Here is a 27975-nt window from a genome sequence, read left to right as displayed (position 1 = left end):
CACAAAGCAAAAAGGCAATACAGAAAAAAAGAAATGCGACTTTTATTTTGAAACTCTACCATCGGAAGTATTATTGTGATCTCTTTGTACATTGACAGATGTGACTCTCCTCATGTTGTGGTTGGGATCCAGTCAGGCGGCGGGTTGGCTCGCTACTGGCGACCACTCGCTCCCTTGCTCCTTCGCACAAACACGAACAACTATGAAAGGTAAGTCCGATGATCGTAAGTGGTTAGGTTGTTTTTGTACACATTTGTCCGGTGTCGATACCGCAGATATAGGCGTCAGGTCGATCATGTAGACGATGGATGGAAGTTTTTCCTCTGGCAACCGAGAGACTGAGGCGGATCACTGCAATTACACGGCGGTTACTGGAAAAGTGGCTTTGTGTGTGTGCGTGAGTGAAAGGTGTGCAAATATTGACAGGACTGAATGAACAGTGTGTTAATTTAATCTGTTAATAAACTGAATCAAGGTTTTTAATTCTAGATTAATCTAAGAAGTAATCAATACACGTCGAAAACTGCAATTACTTCACTCGGTTTGGACATGAGTGTTCTGTTAGACACAAATCCCATTTGCCTTGTTTGTTTGTACCACCGTTTTAGTAAGTAGAGTAGGCGGAAATGTATTTAAATAAAACACAGAATCATAAAGAGATTTCAGAAAGAATACAATGCTGTTATTTGTTTTGACCAGAGATGATGAAGATACATCAGAGTGGAAAAGGTTAAATATTAAAATAAAACACACACGTTGGCAGTGATAGCTGTCTTTTGCTGCAGGACTCCCATTGAAACCCAAAGAAGAATATACCAGTTCTGGATGATTAGTGGGACTGAGTAATATTAGGGAGAAATGTAATACATCTCCCTTCAACTTCTTAGCTGATTTAAGTTTACGATGTTTGTCCATTAGCCAGCAGTCTTGTGTTGACTCCCTGGTGGTTGTCAGTGATGAGGTTCCTATTCCATTGTCTGGCTAACTGTTATAAGTTATACGTTAAAATCATAAGTGAATGACTGACGACAGAAGATAACTGGAGCTCACTAGAATATTTGGAATGAATCCCATAAGCCATTGGCACTATCATTTGAGGTGGTTTCATTTTCATAATCATATTTACATTTGTAATAGGATTTTTTAACGCTTTCATAATTAGTACAGAATCTTTAGCAGGAAAAAAAATAGAATAAAATAGAATAGTCTCTATTGAGTACAACGAAATTGAGAATAAACAAAGTCTTGTCTTTGCTACAAGTGAGAGACAACCTCCCACCACATGTTGAAGCTAAGTAACTCACTGATGCTTGACCGTCATAGAAACCTCTTTCCTGTGGTTCCCTGTGGTTTTGCCTTTATGACCTGGCCTGCAGGTCATTAACAGCATCCAGCGAATGTGTCGTCTCATCTCTCCAATCTCATTAAGTGCTGCTTAGATCCGACCTTAAGGGTCTGCAATCAGCAGGGTCCGTGGACATTTTGTTAGGTTTGTGCAGAGCAGTAATGGCTGAATGTGAAGCCAGTGGCAGTGTTCCTGCCTACCACGCTGTATCACCAGGTTTGAAACCACCAGCTGCCCCATCTCCTGACCCCTATAGGAAGGCCTTTATCAGACAGTGGGACCAGTTTAAAAACTGGGTTCCCCTTGGTTCTGAAATAAAATGTGAAGCTATGTATTGTTTCTGAAAAACAGATGAAGGAACGAAACGTCTTTGAAGCTCAGTCCAGTTTCTTACAACTAAACTCCTTGGATAACATGACCTTGATAAATGAGACTTTTCGCACACTTTTAATTTAACCAACAAATGAAATGTATTGAAACGTCAAAATAGAGTAATCGCGTACCCTGACCTGGGCCACCTACAGTAATGATCTGTGTTGTTATCCAAATATTTACTGTATCACAGGCAGAGTTCGTCTATACGTATAAAACAAACAACAGACGCAGATGAGAAATTTTCTACCATGCTGTTTATGAGCCAAGTAAAAAATGAATGTGACCAAATAAAAGACTTTCTAGCTTGAATATGGCATTACATTAACCAGGAAATAGACGCATTTGCCTAAAAGTATTGTATTATTCGCATACATCTAGAATAAAGTAGTAAAAAAAAATAGACAAAGGGAAGTCAAGATAATGTTGTTTTAGTAATGTTTAAATATTAGTTTAAGAGATTTGAAGATTGAATTCAGCCACAGATGAACAGTTCGACCATGTCTTTGTTGGCTAACCACATCCAAACCAAGAGGGCGGTGTGAAGATTGAATCTGTTGTGTGTTAATTTTAGCCTCCATTGTTGTGCAGCGTCGGTGCTCTGAGCCCTCACTGATACACGTTACATAACATCAGCTGAGGACGAGTGCGGTTTAGTGAGCATAAAGATGAGAATGGAATAAGGGACCAAACTGTCCAAAGGCCTGAGCACACGGCGTTACGTAAGGCACGCATTCTTTACCCTTGACTGAGGCAGGAGAGGATGCACATGGTCCAGGAACAGGTCTGAGGGAGGAAGCTTCTGCCAGTGATGCACACACACACACACACACACTCACCAATGAGGCTGTTAATACACAGGAAAATGGCTCCAAACTGTTTGTGCTTTTTTGATAGTGACATCAAAAGCTATAATTTGAAAACTGCATATTGCATAGAATTTTAAAGAAATGTTCCATATACACATTATTAAAAAGGAAGAATTTCTGGACAGTGACAAATGATGTCAGCAGACCATCACTGAGTTTAAGGGACTACAGGTAATCACCTATCTATTTACCCGACGTAATAAGTGTTTCTCCCAAAACAGAAACACTTATTACAGTACTGCATTCATCTTAGCACATCCCCTCTGTAATTGTAGATTTCTATTATGTAACAAAAACAGCTAAAACAACTGAAGCCATTTTACATGCAATTAAGTTTAATGACCCCCCCCCCCCAAAAAAAAAAAAAAAAAATTCAACAAGATCTACATTCTTGCTTTTTTACCACGGCCCTGTTATATTCCCAGCTTTTATTGATTTGGCAGCAGATGACATCGGTGATTGATGATGTCAACTGCTGCACTGACAACGTTCAACAATCAAATTCTCTGCGGTACAAGGAGCACATCATTTCTACTCACTTTGAATACCTTGTATGCAGATATCACTCATCTGCTTTTAACATGTCCACACTCAGCTTTCATTCAACTGAAAGTTTGTACGTTTTCTAAAAATCCCTGCGGCTGTTCTTTGGATAATAATGCTGAGGCACTCTTTGTGCTGCGGCAGCAGAGCTGGAGCTGTGGGCAGCATCCTGATAAACTGAGAGTGACTGCACTGGGAGCTGTGATAAACCACACATGGCAATAACACAATCTCAAATCACGATCTCCAATTTTGCATCTCTGTCTGCAGGTTTTTGTTAGAGGAGATCTGATCAACTGCTTTTGTTATTCTATATTATATAAATGAATATATTAAATAATAAAATAATATGATAATGAAAATATCAAATGAAGGATTGGCTGGAACAGAGAATATTTAAGGTTAGAGTTCCAACAGCAGTCACCACCAAAATACATTGACATGGACCTATTGGGAGACCTCATCAAGTTTGGCTCCTCCCTGTGACTCTGTAGGGCCCCCTGTCTGACAGCAGGGGGCATTGTTCTCCACTGGACTTATGCTGTCCTTCAATACAAGGGGCTTGAATTGATTCCGTAGATTGCTGAATCAATTTTGTATTGGAGAGGAATAATTGCACTGCATTATTGAATCGATATTTTTACCTACCCCTACTGTGAGCAGAGTTGGGCTTTGAGCTCCTCTGGGACGGAGATGTTTGAGCTCCATTATAAGCTCACCTCCTGCTGCTAATGAACAAACAAGCTAGTATTTAAATAACGATCACTCCTGGGTTAGGCTCAATTCTCTATTTTTTAAGCACTTGGACCTCTCGGCTTATCTCGGTTCCGTGAATCGTGAAATATTTAGCTAATATGTGGAGAATTGTTTGTTCTCCAGTTAGCAGCAAACCACTATTCCCACTTGTTGAAAAAACGCCTACTCTTGTGTTTGCCACAAAGACATCATTTGATAGTAGTTTGTCTCAGAGGCTCATGGTGAAGAGTAAATCCAATGTTGAGCAGCAGTAATGAATCTCATGTGTAATTATGTCATAACAAACTCAGGTTTTATGGATTCATATTGAACTTTGATCCCAGGGGTAGAATAGCTGTTTAAACTATTAAAGGAACGTGGCATCAGTGACAGTCAATACTGGGGCAATGACTTCATATTTTTTCACATTGAAAAATCTGACCATACAATCTGAGTCGCGTTGTTGATTGTTTAAGGCATAGTCACACTGACAGGGGAGGAACTTTGTCGCCGCGTTGTCGGTTTTTCTGTTAATGCCCTGGTCTGTACACAGACACAGACATGACTGAGCCCAAGTGTTTATACTAGATCCATAACAGCTCAACCCACTGTTCAATTATATGTCGGTCATAGTTTTGGTTTTCCATCTTGTTGCCTCCATGATTTATGACCAAAGTCATTGCCTTAAAAACCATTTAGTCTTGGCCAGATTTCTATTTTTTTCCCTACTTTATACGAGAGTTTGATTTAAAATGTAACTTCCATGGTATGGCCCGTAACTGTTCCCCCTGAGAGCTGCCAGCTGTATGCGAAGCCATGACAAACGAATCCGCTCCTCTAGGTAGAGCTGCAGATGAATAGGTGTTAAATTACCCTTGTTGCCTAGCATGTGTGTTTGCAGGTGCTGATTAAATGTCCCGACTAGCCTTGTGTGACCTGCACGATCACATGGATGAACAAATCAGCTTCGGTTTTCCTCAGGGAGCACACGTTGCTGTTCTTTATTTTCTGCCGTTGATGCTAACTGATGGATTAATTACATTTAAAAAAAAAATAAAAAATGAAAAAACCAACACCAGGGGATGTGTTTGTCTCTGCAGGTAGCATGATGTGAATTGGCTGCGTGAAGCAGCCTGGGCGGACATGATGGAGCAGGCTGCCACCCAGCTGGAGAGAGAGCACGTGCACAGTGTCTATGACAAGATTGCTCCATATTTTAATGACAGCCGCTATAAAGCATGGCCCAAAGTACGACAGTTTCTGCTGGATCTGGAGCCAGGAAGCATTGTTGCTGACATAGGTGAGTGTGGCCTCCATCTGTAAAATGTGCTGAATTTAAATCACATGTATATATAATCATATATACTGTATATATAATACTTGATATATATTGATATTTTATTTATATCTGTTTTTTCTCAGTTTCCCCCCAAAGCATTATTGCATATAAGATATAAGATAAGATCATTTTTCCTGATTCAAACCCTTTAAAAAACAAACAAACTCTCAGTTAAAAGTCTCAGCCACATGCTGAATGTTACACAGTGACCTAATAACAGAGGTCACTCTGCATCATTTAAAAATGTATAAAACAATTTGAACAAAAATGCTGCCTTAATGTAGGAAATAAATTAAAATGAATAAAATAAAACAAATCTCTTTTTTTGTATTACACAGGCTTTGAAAGCTCTGTTTTGACGAGATAAAAGATTTCAATGATTACAACAGTTTACAGGTTGTAGGATTCAATTCAAATTGTTTTTAGTGTTGTTTTTTTTTTCCTTATCATCCTTCCAACCATTTCACAGTATCATAAGAGAACACATCCTACAGTATGTGTTGTTCCCTGATGTTGAAGTACCTCCAAACTGATGACTCTGACCTACTAAATAAACTACCAACTAGGGCAACGAGGCACTGGACTGCAGTATGAAAACACATAACACTTGTTGTTTCCCAGTTAACAAGTAAACTGATATAAATACAGAGAATTGGAAAAAATATTAAACTGGGAGTAAACTAAACAACAACTCAAATAAAAAATATTGAACATTTACAGCAGACGGTGGTTGATGTAAATGTTAATCTGACCGTCTTGCTTCCTTCAGGCTGTGGCAATGGGAAGTATCTACACATCAATAAGGACGTGTTCAAGCTGGGGTGCGATGTGTGTCGCCCCCTGGTGGACTACGCCTGGAGCCAAGGACACGAGGTACAGATGTGCAACGGGCTGCAGTTGCCGTACAGAGATGGCTGCTTCGACGCTGTGCTCTCCATCGCAGGTAACTGACCAAAAAAGGTCAAAGGTTAAAGGTGAACTCTATCAAATTGATTCACTGACAAAACTCTAATTCTCTTGTGTTGTTTATAAAGGATCATGACATCTTACACTGGTTCATGAAGTGGGGGGCGGGGCCCTGTAAAGGGAAGGGAACTACTGTGAGCAGTGCACCAAGGGAAATTATTTAAATTTTGATTATTTCTCGATCTGTGGAAACTGATTTGTAATTGTATTACCTTTCAATGAGAGTAGTTAATTTTTTGGCAGGTGTGTTGGAATGTCAAGATGATTGAATAGGGGGTGTCAAACTCAAGACAATTTTAAAGCATAGTCTAATTTGTGGGCCAAACAGGGATAACATTTATTGACTCTATTGCAAATGTAAATGTACACTGGAATTCAAGAAAGTAAAAATACTCACCCTGCAGATGCAATTTGACCACTGTGTTTTACCAATCCAGAAACATTAGGACATGTAATGTCAGCCCTTGTGGTCCACAAACTGCTACTTTTATGTATGTGATATCTGTCAGTGCTAAATGCACTTTACTGGACTATTAAACAAACACCTGCGTGGACCGCTGTCATTAACCCCGACTGTTATTCTGGTCTTAGTCATCCATCACCTGTCCACCAAAGAGCGACGTATTCGAGCAATAAGGGAGATGGCTCGCACTCTGCGAGTGGGCGGATGCATCATGATCTACGTGTGGGCCATGGAGCAGAAGCGTCGCAAGTTTGAGAAGCAGGATATTTTTGTCCCCTGGAACCCCAACCCCCACTCGTCTCTGGGTTTGATCAAGTCCAAGAGGAGGGGCACAGCACAGAGTCTGAGCGAACCCCTCGACAACAAAGAAAAGCAGAGGAAGATTCGAAGCACATCCTCCGTTGCGGACGAAGAAGACCTGACGTGCACAGCGCCGCAGCAGAAGACCCAGAGGCAGTGGTTTTTCTCCCGGTCTCTGGATTCTGTGTTCGACTTCGGAAGTCTTTCCATCTCACAGTCAACCTCCAGAGACCTCAGCACTTTAACTTCACCCACCGGGGAGAACGAGGGCAACAGGAGGTGGAGAGGACGAGGCCTAATCAAGCAGGTGTCCAGCTTCTTTTCCCCCTCGTCTGTGATTGGATCAGAGGAGGATGTCTTTGACCCTGTCACCGACCTGCACAAAGGACAAAACGGTCTACGAGGCAGCAACGCTAACCTCGACAACAACAACAGCACAGAAAACCAGGAAGTGTCGCTGTCCTTTGCCCAGGATTGTGGCTCTCTGCCCCTGCCTGACCTGTGGTCTTTCCAGAAGGAGCAGTCTGAAGACAACGGTGAAGGTAAAGAGCAGCAGCAGCAGCCACAACAGGGAAGTAGAGAATGTCCTCAGGAGGCCGACGGACAGCTGGACACCTCCTGTCTACGGTACTATCATGTCTTCAGGGAGGGAGAGCTGGCAGAGTTGATAGAGAATCACATGGAGGAGCTTCACGTCAAACACACCTACTTCGATCACGCCAACTGGTGTGTGGTGGCAGAGAAAGTTCAACCCTAATGGTTTTAATGATGGCATTTATTTATTTATTTTAAATTTTTGATGAGTTAAGTCTCAATTTTAGCGTATAATCACATTTTATTTTTCACAAATATTTAAATCTGTGAAGGTCAGAAATGGATTCCGTATAATATTGCGATCACATGAACAGACCTCACCCTAACCCAATGACATTTGTCCATTTATTTATCCATACTAGGCATTATTGAAGAAAAATTTTTTTTAAATAAAACCTACATTTTAACATTTTTCCATCAACCGTCAACAGTAAAGGTTCACTAAGTTGCACCAATAGATGTTTCCATGCGGGTCAAATAATGTTGCCTGTATGTGGGCCACCATGGGCTTGAAAGGGACCAAATTCATTTACATGCAGTAAATGAGCATTTTTAGCTAACAAGCAGTGTCCACTGTACATTTCAGCTTTTAAATAACTTTTTTTTTAACTATACACAGTCAAGACTTTCAGTTTTCACTGCTGCGGAGATTTTTGGAAAATCCAGTGTTTATTTCTTAACTAGAAATAAACAGGGAGCCAGGAACTTGGACATCAAATTGACATTGAGGACCGTGAAATAACATTGTCACACAAATCTTGCCAATCCAGTTGTTTAGCCACACACTGTGTTAAAGATGACCATCAGCTGCATCTCTCAGTCAGTTCCTTTTCTACAAACTGCCTCAGAGCTCAATGCTGCTGCCTGTTTTAAATGGGTCTGTGCTGTTTAACGCAGCCAACCTTGTGTGTAGACCACGTGTGTGTGTAGACCATTTAACAGACCAGTTAACAGAGCTACTGTATATCAAAAGGGAAATCTTCTGGTTGTAAAATGACGTTTTTCCCGTGGCTCATATTCAGCAACTGAGCGTCTTAGAAAGCAAAACTGACTCCTGATCAGTTTCACTCTGTTCATCCAAAGCCTGGAAACTGATCCACAATATTGGTCCTGACGAGAGTCCACTTACATGAAAGGACAGATCCAAAATGGATAAGGAGCTCCTGTTGTTCTTTTCCGACCACAAAGCTGCCCTGAATTTAAATAGACTCAACATTGACAGTTTAGACCTGTTGGGCTGGTCCTCTGATCCTGATCTCTCCTCATTTGTCCTGTCCTGTAAGTGGACAGCGAACCAGGAGTTGTTTTTGCAAATCCTTCCATGGTCACTTTGCCATCACTTAGCTATCACTTAGCTATAACACTGTTTACATACTCACACATACTCGTACGTACTGTACTACAGATCAAATGTGTGTGTGTTCTCCTGTCATCTGCCTCTCGCACCAAACCACAACCAGCTCGTCTGTTCATTTTCCTTTGTTGACATCTTTGTCCTGAAAGTTGTCCTGAAGAAGTTTCACGTACTCATGAACACAAACACACGTCACAGGAGGGAAGTTACACAAAATGTGTTGACGTTTTTACTCATCTTTAAATTTACTCATTTTTTTGTGTTTGCCTTTTCTGGATGTAAAACTGTCGTATGTACGTCTCCCGTTTTAACGTTGTATTTTATTGCAGAAGGTGTCTTAAGATTTTTGGTACTTTATAAATAATAGTTTTTATTTATTCAATGAGCGTTCCTGCAGTTTTCTGCCTCTCTGGAGTATAAAATACTCCATATGGTTATACCGTCTTAAACTGTAGTATTTTAGGACTTGCTGTCATCTAGTGGTGAAATTGTATGGTGCAAACAAATAACACTCCAGTTAGTGAACTGTGTATTCAACTGTGTTTAAAGAACGCGCACGTATTCTCTGTGTATTCACACATTCAATCGAGTACAGCTGCCCTGATTTTAGATATTACTTAAAGGTACTTAAATAACTGTGGCACATTACGAGAAATAAGTCGTAATGTTTTGAGAAAAAATAGTAGATTCACATGAAAAAGGACATTTTATGAGAAAAAAGTTGCTAGTTTATGTGAATAAAGTCTTAATATTTGTATAAATGTATCAATATTATATTATTCTAAATGAATCATAAATGAATTACTATTTTTTCTCGTAAAGTTACGACTTTCTTGTAGCTTTTTAACTTGCGACTCAACATGGTCCTAATATTCTGATGTAAAAACTGTTTTGGTTTTTTTTTTTTAGACTTTTTTTCATTGTAATGAGTTTTTGTTGATATATACAGTTTAAATTTTTCACACTTGATCTTAAAGGCACTGAAGTTTATTTTTTATTTATTGTATTTCTTTTATGTTTGCACATGTTTGAGCTCTAAATTCGAAGAGTTAAAAGTATTGTGTCCTACGTCTGTGGCCTGCTCACCTCTGTATTCTATTATAAAACACAATTAAATAGTTAAAAAAGAAACACAAAAACCTGTACAGAATATCTTCCAGAACTGTAATTGTGCTCAACGTTGACACCTGAAACAGTCGTGTATTTCCCTGTACTACGCCGTTTGTGTCAGCCAATCAACTGCCTCCTCTACTGTGAACTAACATTGCACTGTATATCATAAACTGTATGTCTGCCTAGTGCCAGTGAGCGACAGACAAACTGTGTGTGATACGTGACTCATTACAGGTCTTCAGTTTACCTTGTGCCACGGACGGAGTTGACGTACATGTTGTACCAACTGTGATTTTTCTGTAGTAACACTGATTGTTGTCTTCTGTCAACTGATGTACAGTAAGCATCTTAGAGTATACTTTTTTTCATTAATAAAATATTTTCATCCATTCAGGTTACGGTGTTGTGTTTGATGACGGGTGCAAAATACTTCACTTGGAATTATGAAAAAAAGCCATAAAAGTAAACATTAGTTCGGCTGTTTAATTTAGTTCAACATGACAGGATAAATGAAAGAAAATATTTGCTGTGATTCCATTGACTATTTGTTATGTATAGTACAAATGTATTTCAAAATTGATACCTGAAAAACAAGTCAGGAAAAGCAAGGTAGTATTTTGTGTGGTACCTCAATCAGCAGGATGACTGGTTTTAAAATAATATAATAGTAAATCATAGAAAAAATAATAGTAAGATTAGTATATAATTATAAGTAGAAGCTAAATGTTACAAAACTCCATCTGATTTCTACTACACTATAAGGAATTGATCAGGTTCTCAGGTGTGTGTTCCTGCTGGTTAATCAGTGTCATCACAGTCAGCTGTGTCTCTGTCCTCAGTCTCACTGGTGTCACCTGGTGTCACCTGGTGCCCTGGCTATATATACGTCTCTCTCATGCTGGCCTTGTGGGTTCGTCACCTGGTGTCACCTGGTGCCCTGGCTGTATATACCTCTCTCTCATGCTGGCCTTGTGGGTTCATGGTCTGGTCTGTTCATGTGCTGTGGGTCTGTCTTCGTGTTCATGCTTGGTGGTTTGCTCCTCTGTGTTGCAGCTTGATCCTTAAAAGCAGACCCAGTAGGTGAATACTTTTGAGTTTTGAACCATGATGACATTTTCTGAAACTAGGATTTGCCCCTCAGGTACTGCACTTTGGTTCCACCATCTTCCTGAATCCAACCCTAAACGTTACGTTACGTAAAGTGACATATTTTGGCCAAACATTAATCAAATGAGAAATAAAAAAGTAACCAGAAGATTAATGGATCAAACAGAATTTAGTCATTAAATTCCACCATTTGAATTCCAGGTGACATCACGTAGGGTCGTGACCCCAAGGTTGAAAAACAATAGTGTGACAGGATTTGAAATGAAATCAATGTCTTCATAGAGATTGTCAAGTATTTTAACTTTTTGTTGGAGTTTGGAGATTTGGTTCTCCAGTGATGTCAGGCGGTCCTCGCTCTTAGACGCTGCTATCCTTTTAATGTTGTCCTCAATTTGACTATTTAGCCTGTCTAGGGTGGAACGTAATTGCAGCTGTGCCTTCCTCCATGTTGGACGCGCTGCTAACTGTGCTAGTCGGTTGTTTTTGTTCCGAGCGTTGCTTCTTTGACATGTTTTTTGTTTATTTATGTTCCTTTATATTTTGAATATCCTTAATGATCAAAATAATTATAAACACCTGAGGTTTATTCATAAAATATGATAAAGTTGGCATAAAGAGCAGGAGGACGGCGAGGTAGGTCCTCTGACGTAGGGGAAATCAAACCACTGATATTCCAACTAATGGTCAAAGTGTTGACAAGTGTTTTGAACAAAACAAAACACTCCATGTTCCAGGATCATGATCAGCAGGACAGCACAAGTGCATATAGACACACGAGTGATTGACAGATGACTCATCTGTAGAAATCAGTCAATCACTAAGTTGTCAATCAAGGTCACATGATGCTGATTTATCACAGTTGATTAGTGATGCAATGGACAGATTACATCACAACTGGTTGGAGCTCTGGTGAACGGGTGGAACAGCTCACATATCGCATTGATGTTGCTTCACACACGGCTGACATTTATGTCGTGCTGCACGCAATGTGTGTTTAACAAAACGAACAAAACCCATCACGGTTCAACGGTCCTGTCATCCTGGCATGTGTTTTTTTTTTCTTCCAGGTTCTTGGAATCTGTCAGGCTTGCTGAAGAGAAGGAGCATCAATAACAGTTGCGTCGGACATCTTGGATTCAAACACATCCGTCATTTACACAGCATCAACGGAATCACAACATCCAGCTCGGGGATCGAACCCTCCACCCCCTCCTCTCCTCATTCCTCCAACTCACATCTCAAAGCAGAAGGAATTCAGTGGTTGATGGCAGAGCTGGGGAAACATGTTGCAGCAGGTGAGGACTGTTGTTGCTGTTGAAGTGAATTAATATGTAGCTCCTTCGAATATGTGTGTGTGTGTGTGTGTGCGCGCGCAAATGGTGACACACTCTCAATCCCATTTGAGACCATTCAATAGACCCACAGTCATCATTTATATGACGATGATGTCATATCCCCTAATCTAGATTATCTCTCTAAGACTAGTTTATTTAAACATAGAAACTAATATACTCTTAGTATATTTGACTGAAGAAGTTCAAGTCACTGTAGAGATCATCAGGAGGATGATGATGATGATGATGATGATGATGATGATGATGATGAACACTACTCTACAATCTACTCCAATGAGGTTTTATGCTGCAAATTTCACTCATAAAACGTTGATTATTCGTATCATTGAGTGAGTCAAATATCTTTTCTAAAAACGCTATGAGTACGAAGTGGAATTACAAATGACTTGGCACATGAGTCAAACACAACCAGGGTTTCTCTGGGTGTGTCCTGAGCGTTGTGTTTCTACATCAGCGTGACAACAGTCCAACAACAGTACAACAACAGTTCAACAACAGTACGGTGAGAACCTGACCAAAGAGCTATACGTCACATTCCACCGAGGTTTTCCTCCAAGTTCACCAACGAGGATTCAATATTGATAACGTGTCTTTGAAAGGTTTGAACTGCACATATAAAATAATCTGTTGTATTGTGTTGTATTTACTCATGTGGAGATAAAGTGGAACTGCAGATAGAAGTTATAATGCACAACATCTGTTCATGGGTTGTGGAATGCTGGGAATCTGTAGGAGAGCCCAAGACACTGCAGTGAGATTGAGTCAAGCTAGTAGTATTTTCAAATACTGTCTAGTACTGTAGTTTACCTTGGGTTTTTATACTGCTTGGTTCAATTGTGTGGCTGTAGAATGTCAACTCCAAGTTTATATATACAGTATATAGTAAATTCACTACGGAGTAAATAATTCTAATACTTTAACTGTTTTCTCTCAGTCCTATTTCTTCTTCTACACTGGCTGTGCCATAAGAACCACAGACTCTTCAGCACGTGGTTGGCACCTCCACAGCACTGAATATAAAAAACAGATGGAGAAGAGACAGAAAGTAGATGACAGAATCTGAGAAATATTTTCACCAACCATAAAGCATTTATATTGAAGGGTGGAAGAGCAAATATTTTCAAAAAAAAAAAAAAGAACAAAAACTAAATTCTAGGACTGTCCTTGTTTAAAATAAATTAATAAGAATAATACAGACCTGGACCAGTGAATGATTTGTTGTTTAAATTATATTACAATTATTAATGAAAACAATATTTTAAAGAATCATAATAAATAGGTTCACAAAGTTCTTAAAAATATAAAAAATATTGTCTCTACACTCAGACTCAGAAGAAGAGCTTTTAGTTTGAAACTCGAACTACCGCAGGTTGTGTAACTACTACCATTGATCCAGTATTTGCAAAGTATCTAAAAAATAAACATAACATTAATGTGTATATATAATGTGAGTGGATGATTCTGATTTATTCTGACAGTTCCTTCAACCAGTCTCACCCCTACTTTGATTTATTTTATTCAACTGTATTTCTCCTCCAGTCACATTCAAAGTTGTTGCCATTGAACCAGGTAATTTGCTCTGGCAGCTTCTTCCTCTCCTCCAGGTCCTGTCTTGACATAGTGTCATCATGGTGATCTGAAGCAGGAAGCCTGGTCTTGTTTCCACTGAGTTCTTCACATCTCACTGATGGCAGTAATGAGGGGTTCAATTTTGGATTAATCCTGGCTGGGCACAACTCCAGCAAACAAATCCTACTTTATAACCAGTTCCAATTAATCAAAAATAACAGCTCAATGTTGATAAAATGATTAATGTCAGAGAGCTGTGGTTAATTAAATGAATAATTAAACATGTATTTCAAAATAAACCATGATTAATTAAGGTTAATAATCATTATCACTAATAAGAGAAAACGTTCTTTCTATATATATTGCTCGAAAAGAGAGACAAATAATGGTAATTGTCTAGAAAAGTATGCAAAAAGATAATTATAAGCAACCAAAAAATATATTTACCTGTGTACATAAATAAATACATAATTACTGTGCAAACTGTGTGTGTCCACTATGCATTAGAAAGCACGGTTGGATTATTAAATATGGGTCTATGTGTTAAAATGTTAATTATCAGATTAATGTTCACAAATGAACTGAAGGGAATAATGTGTTATATTTAACATCCCTAATTATAAAACTGAAAAATATAATATTGATTATTATTTATTTTATTTGCTTCTAACCTGATAAGTTTCAAGCGTCCATTGCCAGATTTCTTTCACCCTGAAAATACATTAGTCAGAAATATGATTGGCTTAAAAAATAAAAAAAAAACTCGCATACGCAACTCGATGCAGTGCAACAAACTGAAGAGTTGAGAATGAGACTGGATGATGAGAAAAGAATACTCTGGATTCTTTTTTAATAATTCATGATAAATATACTGAAAGATAAGCCACTGACTCTGATACGGTTCAGACCCGCAGAGAAGACTTTGCTGGAGTTGACGGTACGACACTGACTGTTTGGTTAAAACTACAGGGGAAAGTGTGAAAAGTATGTGTCCGTCAAACATCCAGCTGTGTTTGAGTCAGTGTTCACACTCCCTCTGGCCTTGGATGGTTCACCTTTGATAGACTGTGCCAACAAAGATACTGTTTATACACTGTTTCCCAGTTTCTGTTGACCTCACGTCCTCCGGTCTTATCCACCATTTCTGTTTCTTCCTCTTATCTTTTTTTTTTTTTTCAGTCTTTCACACCTGGCTCACAGTGTGTTTCCTTTACAAATACTTTGTTATCAAATACTGTGAAATATCACAAAGCTGTGTAAATAACCTGTTTTAAATATTTTTTTTCAAAAACAATATGATGCTATAGATTTATGTTGTCTGCAATAAATTAATTTATGATCAGGAAGTGACCTAGTCTTGCATTTTAAGGCATTTCTGGGACTTTTTTTTCACGATGGTAAGGCTATAGTAAGGCATGTTTTGATTTTTGAAATATACGTATACTTTTTGGGTGAAAATAAAGCAGTAGCTGAAGAGAAACCTTTGTTGCAATTTACAGTCTCACCGTTAGATGTCATTAATTAACCTAACAAGACGGACCGTCGACCACACTGATATCTTTGTCCCGTTGAAAGCAGTTATCAAGGCTCCTGTATAAATATCTCTGTTCTATTGAACTGATATAATCCCACTCCCCATCCTCCAGTGGAAGACTTAAAAACTTTGTTTAGTTTTTTGTTTTAAACTAGAGCAGAGGCAGCGTTTCAGAGAGTCATTCATTCCTTAGGTGACGGCCTAAAACCAAACCACTATTTACATCTAGTGTTTCTTTACACTGACAGCTTCAACTCCCCCACAGCCTTCCTCCCACATCTCCTCTCTCTCCTCCCCTTTCTGTCTCCCATGGAGTGCTACGCTCTCTGCCTGCCTTACGCGTGTTTTAAATTGTTTAGTAACGGCAACTCCAACTCCTCCAGGCCCCCGGGGAAACACACCAGGGAAAAAGAAGGGACTGCTGTGATGACAGGCTTACCTCTGAGCAGAACAGAGCGTCTTGGAAGATAAGTGTGTCTTTTTGAGACGGGGGTGTCTGTCCCAACCCTGCTGCTCCAAGGATCCAGCCTAACTGTCACTGTTTTGCCATGATCTCTGTGGCACAGGAACACAGCGAGCTTCCACAGAGCAGGTGAGTGTTGCCTTCACTGTAGCCTTAAGTCTGGAACATTCTTTTTGATTGAAATGCTTTTATATCACAGGTTTATATATATATATATATATATATATATATATATATATATCTGTATCAACATAAAAGACAGATATAAAAAGATGGAAGATAAAAGAAAATAAATATATACGTATATATATATATATATATACATATATATATATATATACGTATATACATGTGTATATATATATATATACAACACAAGCTAAAAAGAGTGTTAACTTCCATTGACTCTTGTTGCTCGGCGTTGACAGTGAATATAATGAATCTTGTTAGCACACTCAGTGTGGTTCCTTAGTAAAAGCCTTGTGTAGTGATTTCACATTAATCATGTGAAGACAGGATGTCGTTTTTTTTTTTTTGGTTGTTTTTTTCCAACTTGAGGCTCTAAACAGCATTATTGTACTTATTATGTAATGCTGCTGTATGGACATGTGAATACATGCGTGCAATTCCCTGACATGCTGCCAGATTTCTAATAACAAGTGTCTTTGGTGGTAGGTTTGTCCTTGTGTGTACGAGGTTTGCCTTATCTGTTGGTGAGAGTGTGTTTTCGCATGTATCAGTGAGTTAAATGTCTCAAGGCTACAGCGGAGGCTCCGTCAGTGTTTTCCCAAGAAGAACACAGACAAAGTTTTATTTGGGATTTATTTTTTTAGAGCATTTTGCCCTTTTTTCTCAGATATTTTTGGACCATAAAGAAAATATTTTTTAACTTTGTTAGCTTGTTGCTCATCACAGTTACTTCAGTACTGCTCTGTTTTTCTAAAGTATGTCTTTGTAATTGTTTTAAAAAAATACTGTATATATATTTTCTGCTATTGCAACTTTTAATAGTATGTATAGTATGTAAATAGTATGTAAAATAACCAAAGAAATTGTTTCCAAATCTTTTCATCGTGTGGATGTGACTGCCTGTTCTAACGTCACTGCTTAATTATAGCCATATTTCATGATTGTTGCGTGTATTTGATGAAATTTATACCAAAGACTGAAAGGTCAGCCTGCTGACCAGTAGTAGTGGTAAGGTTATGTAAAGATGTTCCTTTATCAGTACAACTATGAGTCTTTTTTCCCTAGAAATCCGAAAGGAATTTCAAAAATTTCAAAGGACTCATGCCTTTATCAACTTTTAAAAAACATTTTTTTTTTTTCTATTTTCTTTCTTTTAAAAAATCAATTGTTTTACTATTATTAAAAAATGTTTCCCAGTTGAATTAACATTTTATTGCATCAACAATGGTCCTCAGTGGAAGTGTTGTGCCCGTACCAGACAGCGAGTGTGTGTCGACTGATGTCAGATGTTGGTATTCTCTGTTTTGTCTTCAGAAACCTGAGACCATTTTTTTAATCCATTCTTTTTAAGCACTTTAATAAAGGGCTGAGTGTGATGTTATCCCCAGTTACACAGAACCAGCCTGTGTCCTGATGAAAGGTGTAGTGTGCAGTAAATCACCTCCTGGAAAGAGCAGTCAGATTCCTTTGTGCAGTGATGTCACCGTGATCGTGTGTGAAACAGATCCAGACTTGAACAGCCCAGCCTGATCCAGATGTTGATTTTCACAGCATAGTTTTGACTCGATTGCTCACACACACATACACACACACACTCCGAGCTGCTTTGCCTTGGGATTAAGAGCTCTGCATTAAACTTGTGGAGACATTTACTGTATAAACTAACTGAGAAGTAGGCTATTTTTTAAATCTCTTTTTTATGTTGATGCTGCTTTTGTTTCTTATATGTTTTTATTTCCATTATTTCAGATTCCAGATCTTCTATGTGCTTTGACTGAATGTCTTGGATTCCAGCTGAAACATGGCCATCAGATACATCCGGCACAAACACATGTGGATTTATGTTTTGAATTATGAAAAAGTGTAGATTGAAGCAACAATGGAAAATTCACCTGTGTTGATTTTAAAAGACCATCCGTTCCGAACTGTCTCTCCTTCGAGGATATTCACTGTGCAAGACTCCACTCTCAAAAGCGACTCTCTCGGAGCGGGTCGTCTTCACGGAGCCCGAAGCTGTTCACCGTTGGAGGCTGGAAATGTGTCAACCATCCCTGGAGCAGGTTTGGACCCAGCTCCACTGGCCTCATCTCACCACCGCACGGGTACTGTAAACACATCACTCAGTTCAAGCCAAGAATGCTGCGACAACGCCTCACCTCCTGCATGTGTAACTGAAGGACAGACAGTCAGAGCCGTCTGTGACCAGGCTGCTCAGACTGTAGACTCCGACTGTGAATGTGTAAAAACAGGAACACCAAATGTGGAGCCGATCACTAATGGCCATGTTTCCCAAGAGCCAGAGCAACCAGACTGTGTCTTTCCCTTTGAATCCCGCTCTCACCTCGTCACCACCTCACCTGTCCCTGACTGGCACCAGACGCTCCTGGATCTTCCTCGGATTGTGAAACACAAACCGAGCTCCATCACCTTCTCAGACAGCTCCTGTTCCCCTGGTATTCCTGAGCACTTTGCTGCCAAGGAGAGCTCTGATGATGGAGAGTCTTCACCAAGGGAAGAGGAGGACGGTCAGGAGGACGGAGACGAGGATGATGATGACGATGTCTTCTCAGAGCTCCCCCAGAGCAGAGAGCTCCATGTGGCCTACAGACAGAGGAGGAACAGCAGAGGCAGACAGAAGAGACGAGGGGCTGCAGGTGGAACAGCAGATGCTGCTCAGATGAACAGTGGCAGAGAAACGAGCAACAAGGAGGTACTGTCAACTCTTTATATCAGATACACCTGTCTCCATGTCTTTGTCTCTGTGAATGTTCCAAATAACTGGATTTATTTAGTTAAAGTTTCCTTTGCATACTTTTCAAGAACAATCGCAACTCTGTTTGAATGGGCATCAATGGCACTAAAGATGGGTTCTAAAAGTACTTGGTTTTTAAGGCATTCTTTGTCACAGTTGTAACTTTATTTGATTTGATTAGCATGAGATTTGGAAAATGGAAGAGAATATTACATATTTTGAGGCAGAAATATCTACAGGGTGTGGTGAGAATGATAATACATTTAAAACAGATTAAACTGCACTGTCACATCAATCAAATCATCGCTAAATATTTGTACGCTATTGTACGCTTAGCCCAAAAACCTTGGCTACCAGGATACAAAAACCAAAATATAAAGAAATATTTAAACGGCACTGGAGACTTCATAATTAATAATCATTTTTACCCAAGCTCTTTCACTTTATATTTGACAATTGTACAGCTAAATCCACTGCTTTTCACAGTCCATGGCAGGGGTTTGACTCGTGGGCTGTTTTTGTTTTTTTTTTTCTTTTTTTGCTGGTTTGTCCAATCATCTTAACACAAGACATTTATAATTATAATGTTAATTGGCAAAGTAAGATTATTTTAGGAGTTATTTATTAAATTGTAGTCCTTTCATATTGCTCTTTATACAACAACAGTATATAAGACAGTTTTTCACACCTATGTGTCAAATATTTTATATTTCCGTATTCTCCTGTTGACAGTGACATCATCACACCACCAGTCCTTCATTAGTAAATTAATCTGTAGCTGTTCTCTCACCTCAGCCTGGTTCAGCCTTCAGTGTCCTGACAGAGGCCTACGCAGCTGAATCCGACCCCTGTTATTGGGTGTATTTCTCCTCAACAAGTCAAGACACATTGGAGTCTCTCTTTCACACAGCCCCTGCACTGACCCTGGTAGTAGGCCTCCTGGAAACCCGCTCAGTTTTATTGGCCATTAACTCACTCATAAGGACATTTACAAATATGTTCAAATCCATTAAAACACCTTTTTCTCTTGTAGCTCCAGGGAACAAATCAACATTTCTCTCATGTTTCCAAACAGTCTGACGAAAGCAGCCGTGTAAGGCTGTACTGGGTGAATGGATGGTGGAGATTAGCTCCTGTTTCTGTGGGTTGGCTCAGATGTTGAGGTAATGCCGGCAGAATGACACTCGCCTCTGAATGGGTTGTTTTGGAGAAGAGCTGAGGAATGCTGGGAATCCAGGGAGCGGGCTGTAAATATTATCAAAGGACATCAGGTCAAAGCTTCTCATGGTGTCCCACCATCTCATAGTGGGGCTGAAATATACACAACACTGTGTGCGTGGAGGACCGGGTTTCATAGAGCAGAAGCTGAGGGAGAAAACATCTGATGTCACTTCAGATAATGTGATAACTACGTGTTTCAGTGGGATTTTACACAATTCACTTTCCTGTTTTTTTTCAAAGGCGAAAAACACATTATATAAATATATATGTATTACATTATATTACATGGTTTTTTTAACGTTACATTAGACAAATACCACAGGGTGCACTGCAAAACACTGTCCCAAAAATTCTATTCAATGATATATAATGATGCTCTGTTTTTTTCACAAATGATTGAAACCTGAGCCCGTTTAGTTGAACACAATCCTGTTATGTTCACAGATGTTGAAGAAAGATATACGCTGAGTCTCTCTCTCTTTATAGTGCCTATAGTCATCTTCTGCCACCCAGTGGAAGTATATGTAAAATAATAATAGTTAGATAAAAGTTTTCAGTCCAGTTAAATTAAACTGGAGAATTTCCTGCAGTACATGTGATGATCTCTCACAGAACACTAATGTCCTGAGGCACAGCGGTTGGGAATCACTGCAGGGGATCAATCGTATGTCAAACCTGATTTGTGTGTCTGGGAGACAGTTTTAATCCCCAAACCTTCAATTGTTAGGTCAGAACTACTGTTTTAAGGTATAAAATATATGTATTATTCTTCAGCGAAATTTAATCTTTCAAAATTCAATATCCAGACTATTACAGCTGGATTCACGTATGATGCAGGGACTGTAAAATAAACCTTGACCGTGGACTGACCCGGATTAAGAGCTAGTGTATTTTTAACCATCAATACGCGCAGACACCTGGAGAATCTACTGCAGTACTTTGATGTAGTTGTTAACTTCAGCCATATGAGGGCACTGTATACATACACTTATCTCCTGTCTGATCCTCCTGCCTCTCTTGTGACAGAATGCCCCTAAGAAAACATTACTTTCTTTTTCCACAGCAGATTTAAATCTGTCGTTTCTGTTTTCTCCAGGTTTTATTTTTTCATAGCAGGATATGACAGGGGTAATTTATTCCTTAGAGGAGCCAGGTAGCTGTTGGCCTGGCCTTTCGCATGACCGGCCGTTACATTTGGATACCTCCATGGTGATCTCTGGCACTCTGTGGGTGGCATGAACTAGGCACCGGGCCCAGATCTCACACACACAAACACACACACACAAAAACTCCTCATTTCCATGTCAAAGACGCAACGCTGAACTCTTCAATGTGGCTAATTTGCACTGATGAAGTTGTAGCCCAGTCACATGTTGTAGCTTCCCAAAGACAATATTAATGCATGTATCTAAAGGATTGAGTCATACCAGCTCAGTTGCCATGGTACGAGGACTGGTCACAATCGTCAGGGGTGGATCGAGGGCAAAGGGATGAATTCAAGGGTACTTTCTCACTTCGCCAAACCTTCTCAGGGAAGTTGGCTTTTTCAGGCCTACAGTTCCCAAGATGTTCAATTTAAATTCATTGTTAATTAATTCATTGACCTCTTTTCCTAGCCTAACACGTAGAATACAAATGTTTGCTTACATTCGTACCTTTCTTTAGGTGTTTCTGGCAGCACTGTTGCCTTACTCATTCTGAATGACTTAAGTTGCATAGTACTCTTCTTTGAAAACTGCCATATTAGTTAGTATGCTACACAATCCTTTAGTAGGTTTGCGGGGTTGCTTGACTGACACATACAGAGATACAACTTAGAGTAATTGTTTTTATGGCTTAGCACCTAAATTAGTTAATTTGAGATCAAAACCCCAATTGATTGGTCGAGAAGCAAATGTGCATTACTTTGTAATGTGAACCTGGTTTCGTTGCGTGGTGAATAATGTATTGAGTGCCAGTGCGTGCATTACTTTGTAATGTGAACCTGGTTTCGTTTCAGTTTGTTTTTTCAATTGAGTAAAAATATATAATATTTAAATTGTATAATGAGTCAAAATGTCAATGTTGTTGGCTTTAATTGGTAATGGATCAATAAAGCTCCTAGAGTAGATTATATGCTGTCGCTTCCCTGTAGTATATTGAGCCACGGTGTATTGTCCCGTGAATTCCTGGCACTTTTATGTATTATCTCCACTAATGCCCGATGAAGGTGTATTACATTTGATACATCTTTTCAACAACTATCATCTTCGACTAATGCCTGGTATCTTCATGTTTGACTTTCTAAGTGTCAGTAATGGCTGGTACGTCTTTGTTGTATGTGTTCACAGCCCATAATTCCAGGTATTGCCTTGTTGTACACACTTATCGCCTAGCAATTCCATCTAATACCTGGTATTTCACAATACCAGGTTCTTCCTAGGAACACCAGTCTCCGGTGTCAGGCACATGTCTGCAGTGGTACTATTCTGAACTAACAGGTATTCAAAAATAAATACCTTAATTTTTTATGTGCTACATTTTTCTAATGCTAACAGCTACCTTTATAAAATAACCTAGTATTTTGTAAAATTAACTAGTATCTGTTTAAAATTTGGGGTAATGCTAACAGCTACCTTTATAAAATAGTATTTGGGCTATACTCTACCATGAGCCGTTTGTTGATAAGTTTAATCTCTTCACATCGATAAACAACAATTTCACATATTTAAAAAAATTTAAATGACCAATCGTTCTGATCTATTGTCGAAGTATTCCATCTCCCCTTGTGTCTGCTGTTCTCAAAGGAACGACACAGAGCAGAGATTTATTTTTTACTCTGGATGACCCTGGATGACCTCTCATGCCTAAAAGGTCAGCAGGAGATCGGCCAAATGCACGTCATTCTTTAGGGGCTGACAAAGGGGAAAAGTCACTTTCTCTCAGTGACAGTCACCTGACATCGGAGGTCAGCTGTCCGACTTCACTGCTCACTGTCTAGACTCTGTTAGAACAGACGCTGTTTATAATCAGACACAGTATCATAGAGTGAAGCTCACTAGGTCGTGCTTGTCTTATGCCTGGAGGGTTGTGGGATTTCATTCTTAACCTGTTGTCAACTGCTGCTCCAATGACCAAACTCTACTGGAAATTTTGGGGAATTTTCATCATAGTTAACGAAGTTAACCGTAAATTACATCACATTATATAAACAAAAGTCCTGATTTACCACAAGGGGGATGTCTTACTGCTTTTTTAACACAGTTTTTAATTCCAGAAAATGGATGAATCACGGTCTCCGTTTTGACCGTCAGATAAGTCTGGTGTCTCCCTCTGGGGTTTAAACTGTCCGTGATGGTTATTTTTATAGAAACTGGAGTCAGTCGACATTAAATGACCACTGACTGTAAAGACACACGCAGCTATTCTGCTAGGTCAACAGACATTTTGAAACACGGACTAATTTAAAAATATTTTCAAGAAGTCTCATTTTACTCTCACGGGAAGCTCCATAATATATTAATCTGAATATATTCACTTTTAGTGTCACCAATTTACTTTGGTACTCATGTTTCAGTGTTGCACGGATTTGTTGAAGCAACACCCCCCCCCCCCCCTCCGACCCCCACTCTGCTGTTCCTGTCCATCTATTTTCTCTTGTCTAATGAGCTAATCACAGTTCTGTACTTTCACCAGGATACACACAAAGGCAGTCACATGGATACAGAGAGTGACACAGTTACATCCAACTATGTATACTGTGTGTCGAGTTTTACTTCAAAAACGTATTCCCCTTTGTTTGTGATTGAAGAGTGAGACGAGAAGTAAAGTAATAACATTAGTCAATGTTAAATACTTTTTTTTTTTTTTTGGAATTAGTGTAACTTACACACTCCAACCTATAACCTAACCTAAAAACCTTTGTTGAATTTGTCATATTATTCTTTGAAAGACTTTAACCTTTAGGTTTAAGACAAGTCTTTATACATACATTGAACTTTACCTTAGCATTACCCTGACAGGAACTCTTGGTACTTCACTTTTAGCAGACTCACACATGCTTGTGTGGTCATTTATATTTTGTCGACCGAGGTGCATCCTGTTGATTTATTAAGCTCGAGCTCAGATGAAACTTCTGTCTGCAATAATAAGTCGGTCTATTTATAGCGGTTCTCTGCCGTTGCAGGGAATTCCATCCCGACGTTTATGTCTGGAGCCCTTCTTCACTTTGCTCTTACACACAGAGAATGAACTGATTCAATTACAATTCCATGTGTTGCTGTAACATCTGTGGTTTACAAGATACTTGACCTTTAACTCCTGCTGCTAATCAGGACAATGACAGACCTTAAATAATATTAACAAGCTCTAAAGGTGTAGACAGTAACATTTTCAACCAAATTTACCAGAAAATCTGGTTTTTCTATTAGCAACATAATATACTTTATATCTTCTTTATAAACTTGTATTGAACTTTTGCTCTTCTATAAAGAATACATTGGTCTTTATATATGAAAAAAGAAAAAAGCTATCTACAATTTTCTCTATACATATTCTTATATTGTCTTCCAGTTTTTAAATTCCAGTATTCCATTTTTTATTTTAATTTTAATTTTTAAATTCCAGTATTCCATTATTAAGACAAACTCAGGTTAAAGTTTGGTTAAAGTTTATATCAATGGATGACTCCTGGACTTCCAGGAGAGTTTGGACGCCTGCATTACGGTCTATGTAATATGATCACATCTGTTTTGATTGATTCAGTTTAATTAGCTAAAGGATAAAACTAGATCAGATCCACAGGATTTAGATCAACCACCTAAATAAATAAATACAAATACAACAGAAAACCTTGTTTTTTTACGACCTGTCTTTACGTTGATTCCACTTCTGTTTTTCACAGGTGAAGTCTCCCTGGTCAGAATCCATGAGGCAACTGATGAGGAAACTAGACCAGCTGAATCTGGACATAGAGGAGGCTCTGAGTGCAAGTTCATCTCCCTCCAACACACCCTGCATCACTCGCAAAAAACAGGTGAGAGAGAGAGAGAGAGAGAGAGAGAGAGAGTTAGCAGGTATACAGTTCCCATTGATTTGAACAACAGATAATCTGGGCTTGAGAGCAATAAAGAAATTCAAAACCTGCCAATTGTGATTTTCAATAAAAGTTCTAAAGTGTACTGAGGCATCTGACTGGTGTCTCTCTGTGGCATTAGGGTATAAATCTGTTTTTCACATCCCGGAGCAAAGATCTGTATATCAGTGGAGCCTTTTAATGAAGTGTATATATTCAGTCTTTAACGAAGGCTGGCTAAAAAAAAATGTACACATTCCAGCAGAGCGTTTATGCTGCATAGTTGGTCATGGTTTTTAGACCTCACCTAATCAATTCCGTTTGCTCCGTGAAGAGAATTCTACTGGATTATATGGACCTGTAACGGCCTGACAGGTGTTCAACAGACTGAATCCACCCGCGCAGTATTTAAAAGTGTTCCAAATTAACCAAATAAAGCCCTGAACACAAGCTGTGTGAACGTGTTCAGCCAGTGAGAGATTGCCTACGAGTGTGTTCCCAAGAAGAAGATTCTACGATGGAGCCTGTTGTGGTGTCCATCTCTAGCTCTAAAATGTGACGCTGAACTCTGTATTAACGGACTGAACTTAAATCCTAGGCCAGTTTCAATACCAACAGACGTAATAAAGTCATCCTAAGGTGCATCATAATGTCTGGGCTGAATGACTTCCCCCGTGCTGTTACTGAGCAGCACAGAACCATGTCCAGTTAGCGACGGTTCCTGCCTGAATGTTCTGGTTACTGAACAATGTCTTTTTACTGTGTTACTACTTATTTTATATACATGGACACATTGTTCTTATAAAGAACATTTTATCTCACTTTAAGTAGGAATGGCAGGATACAACCTTTTCATGTCCTATCTTGATACTGCAACTCAGTATCTGCTGATACCAATAGCACTCTGTCATGCTGTCTTAGCGTCCTGCTGAGCTTATCGTCTGTTTAATAATGTCAGTCTGAAGACACTTGTCTATCGTGTTTGCTCTAAATGTTGTTCTGCAGGAGGAGACAGCTGTTGTGCTTCTTGGAACCCTGCATGTAACTTTCCCTAAAACAGGGTTCTGTTCTCATGGATGGCATGTTTCATGAATTATGGCAGTGGATTTAACATTTGGGAACAAAAGTTCTCTTTGGGCTGCATGTGTATGTATGCATGGCACAGAGGAGCCGTTGTGTAAGAAGAGAGTTTATATGATGTGGTCCTCTAAAAGACTTGCATGCCTTACAGGGATCTGCATAACAATCTCAGGCATTCGCTGTTCCTTGCTTTTACTAATAGGAGGCGTCGGAGCAAGATGACATTTGATTGGAATATTTGACAAAGTCATGCTCTCCGTCCCCTCAGAAAGAGATGAACACATACAGACGTCTTTGTCTGCCGCCGTCGAGCTGAATCTGGAATGAGGAGATTGGACTTGGCGTTGACTTGCTGACTTTTGTTTTCCTTTTCTCAGGGTCACTGTTGAGACTATCCTGTCACAGTCTGATCAGACACACACACAGATATACTCAGTCTTTACGGTTGTTGTTGTGATGTTGTTGCAGTGGGGTGTGATTTCAAAGTCCACTGCCAACCAAACCTCGAATGATGACCGTCTACAAAAGCGAGTGGCGGAAAATGGGGACCGTTTGAGCCTAGAAGGTTCTTCAGCTGCTCATGGCAAACGAAAGCGAGGAGCAAGAAAACGGTAGGTCTCCTTTTAACAGCAACCAAATATTAGTGTTCCAGTTGTGACCCAGTCACACTGGCATTTAACTGTGTGTAGAACAAGGGCTTATTTCTGGTTCTGCGTAATTCCAGCAGTTGTCTGTATGGACTACTAGCAACAAAACAACACAGTGGGTGTATTCGTATAATGTTTGGCAAAGAGTGGCTGCCCCTGCTGGATACACTGGTAACTGCTTAAGATTTCCATCCAACGAATTAAAAACCACAATAGTCAAAAATATGTTTTCTGCTACTCTCTTTAATTCTTTGATTCTTTGACTTTGGCAACATGATGATGATGATGATGATGATGATGATGATGATGCAGGGACATTACAGTGGACATTAATTCTTCATGAAATCATCTTAAATTCTGTTATAAGGAGATAAGAAGTCCTTTATTTGTCCCACAGTGGGGAAATTCACAAGTCATTCCTTTGATTTCATTAAAAGTTAATTTCTTCCACAATGTGTTCTAAATAATCTAAAATCATCTTTCACGTAAATATCAATTCTTTAATATTCTTAGTATTTTAGAGACTCATTATTAAATGTATTTCACCTGAAATGTATATGTAGATTTAGACAATTTTCACTGTAGATTTTCACTGCTCTGCTTTTCTACATTTGAACTGAAACCCAATTCTTTTAATATTACTTTTATGTAACATTACGAATTCTTTTGGTTTCACCACCTCAGCATGGAACATATTTCGCTTCTGTAACACGGCAGCAGGGAAAACTGCCAGCTGAGAAGAGCTGAGCACAATTCAAAAAAGTTTATTTTGTTTGTGGCCACTGGGTGCGCCGATGAAATGAGGTTGGGTTCTCAGATTAAATACCACCTGTCAGCTCTCATTAAAGAAAACTATAACGACCTCTTTCAAATGTCAGGAGCACAGTTAAGAGTTTTCATGAAGAACAGCTGAGAATGTTCTCCCAGGTTATAGATGAGAGTATTTTGGCAGCAGTGAGTGCCCACGACCATATTGTCATGTGACGGTTATGAGAAGAAAAGGCGGTTCCTG

General features: G+C 39.2%; 2 protein-coding genes across 2 annotated transcripts; both read left to right on the top strand.

Moving 5' to 3' along the window:
• The first annotated feature begins 75 nt into the window (after positions 1 to 75).
• Positions 76 to 10382, top strand: trmt9b (tRNA methyltransferase 9B). Its single transcript, XM_008309294.3, has 4 exons — positions 76 to 209; positions 4965 to 5164; positions 5973 to 6146; positions 6761 to 10382. The coding sequence occupies exons 2-4, from the start codon at positions 5008 to 5010 to the stop codon at positions 7687 to 7689; spliced, it is 1260 nt and encodes a 419-aa protein (XP_008307516.1). The 5' UTR covers positions 76 to 209; positions 4965 to 5007; the 3' UTR covers positions 7690 to 10382.
• A 531-nt stretch (positions 10383 to 10913) lies between these two features.
• LOC103378185 (uncharacterized) lies at positions 10914 to 26931 on the top strand. Its single transcript, XM_025055231.1, has 5 exons — positions 10914 to 11073; positions 12168 to 12395; positions 17960 to 18920; positions 25066 to 25197; positions 26785 to 26931. The coding sequence occupies exons 3-5, from the start codon at positions 18090 to 18092 to the stop codon at positions 26929 to 26931; spliced, it is 1110 nt and encodes a 369-aa protein (XP_024910999.1). The 5' UTR covers positions 10914 to 11073; positions 12168 to 12395; positions 17960 to 18089.
• The last annotated feature ends 1044 nt before the right edge of the window (positions 26932 to 27975 follow it).

Source organism: Cynoglossus semilaevis, chromosome 4 (genome assembly GCF_000523025.1).
Source record: "Cynoglossus semilaevis isolate Cse_v1.0 chromosome 4, Cse_v1.0, whole genome shotgun sequence".
Classification (NCBI taxonomy): domain Eukaryota; kingdom Metazoa; phylum Chordata; class Actinopteri; order Pleuronectiformes; family Cynoglossidae; genus Cynoglossus; species Cynoglossus semilaevis.
Note: the sequence above shows the minus strand (reverse complement) of the source record. Positions and strands in the feature narration are given on the sequence as shown.

Bases quoted from the DNA above. Each gene is read 5' to 3' on its own strand.
- trmt9b (XM_008309294.3), top strand. From the start codon at position 5,008: ATGATGGAGCAGGCTGCCACCCAGCTGGAGAGAGAGCACGTGCACAGT. The intron at 5,165-5,972 runs GTGAGTGTGGCC...TGCTTCCTTCAG, and splicing joins AAGCATTGTTGCTGACATAG to GCTGTGGCAATGGGAAGTAT. The intron at 6,147-6,760 runs GTAACTGACCAA...TTCTGGTCTTAG, and splicing joins CGCTGTGCTCTCCATCGCAG to TCATCCATCACCTGTCCACC.
- LOC103378185 (XM_025055231.1), top strand. From the start codon at position 18,090: ATGGAAAATTCACCTGTGTTGATTTTAAAAGACCATCCGTTCCGAACT. The intron at 18,921-25,065 runs GTACTGTCAACT...TGTTTTTCACAG, and splicing joins GAGAAACGAGCAACAAGGAG to GTGAAGTCTCCCTGGTCAGA. The intron at 25,198-26,784 runs GTGAGAGAGAGA...ATGTTGTTGCAG, and splicing joins GCATCACTCGCAAAAAACAG to TGGGGTGTGATTTCAAAGTC.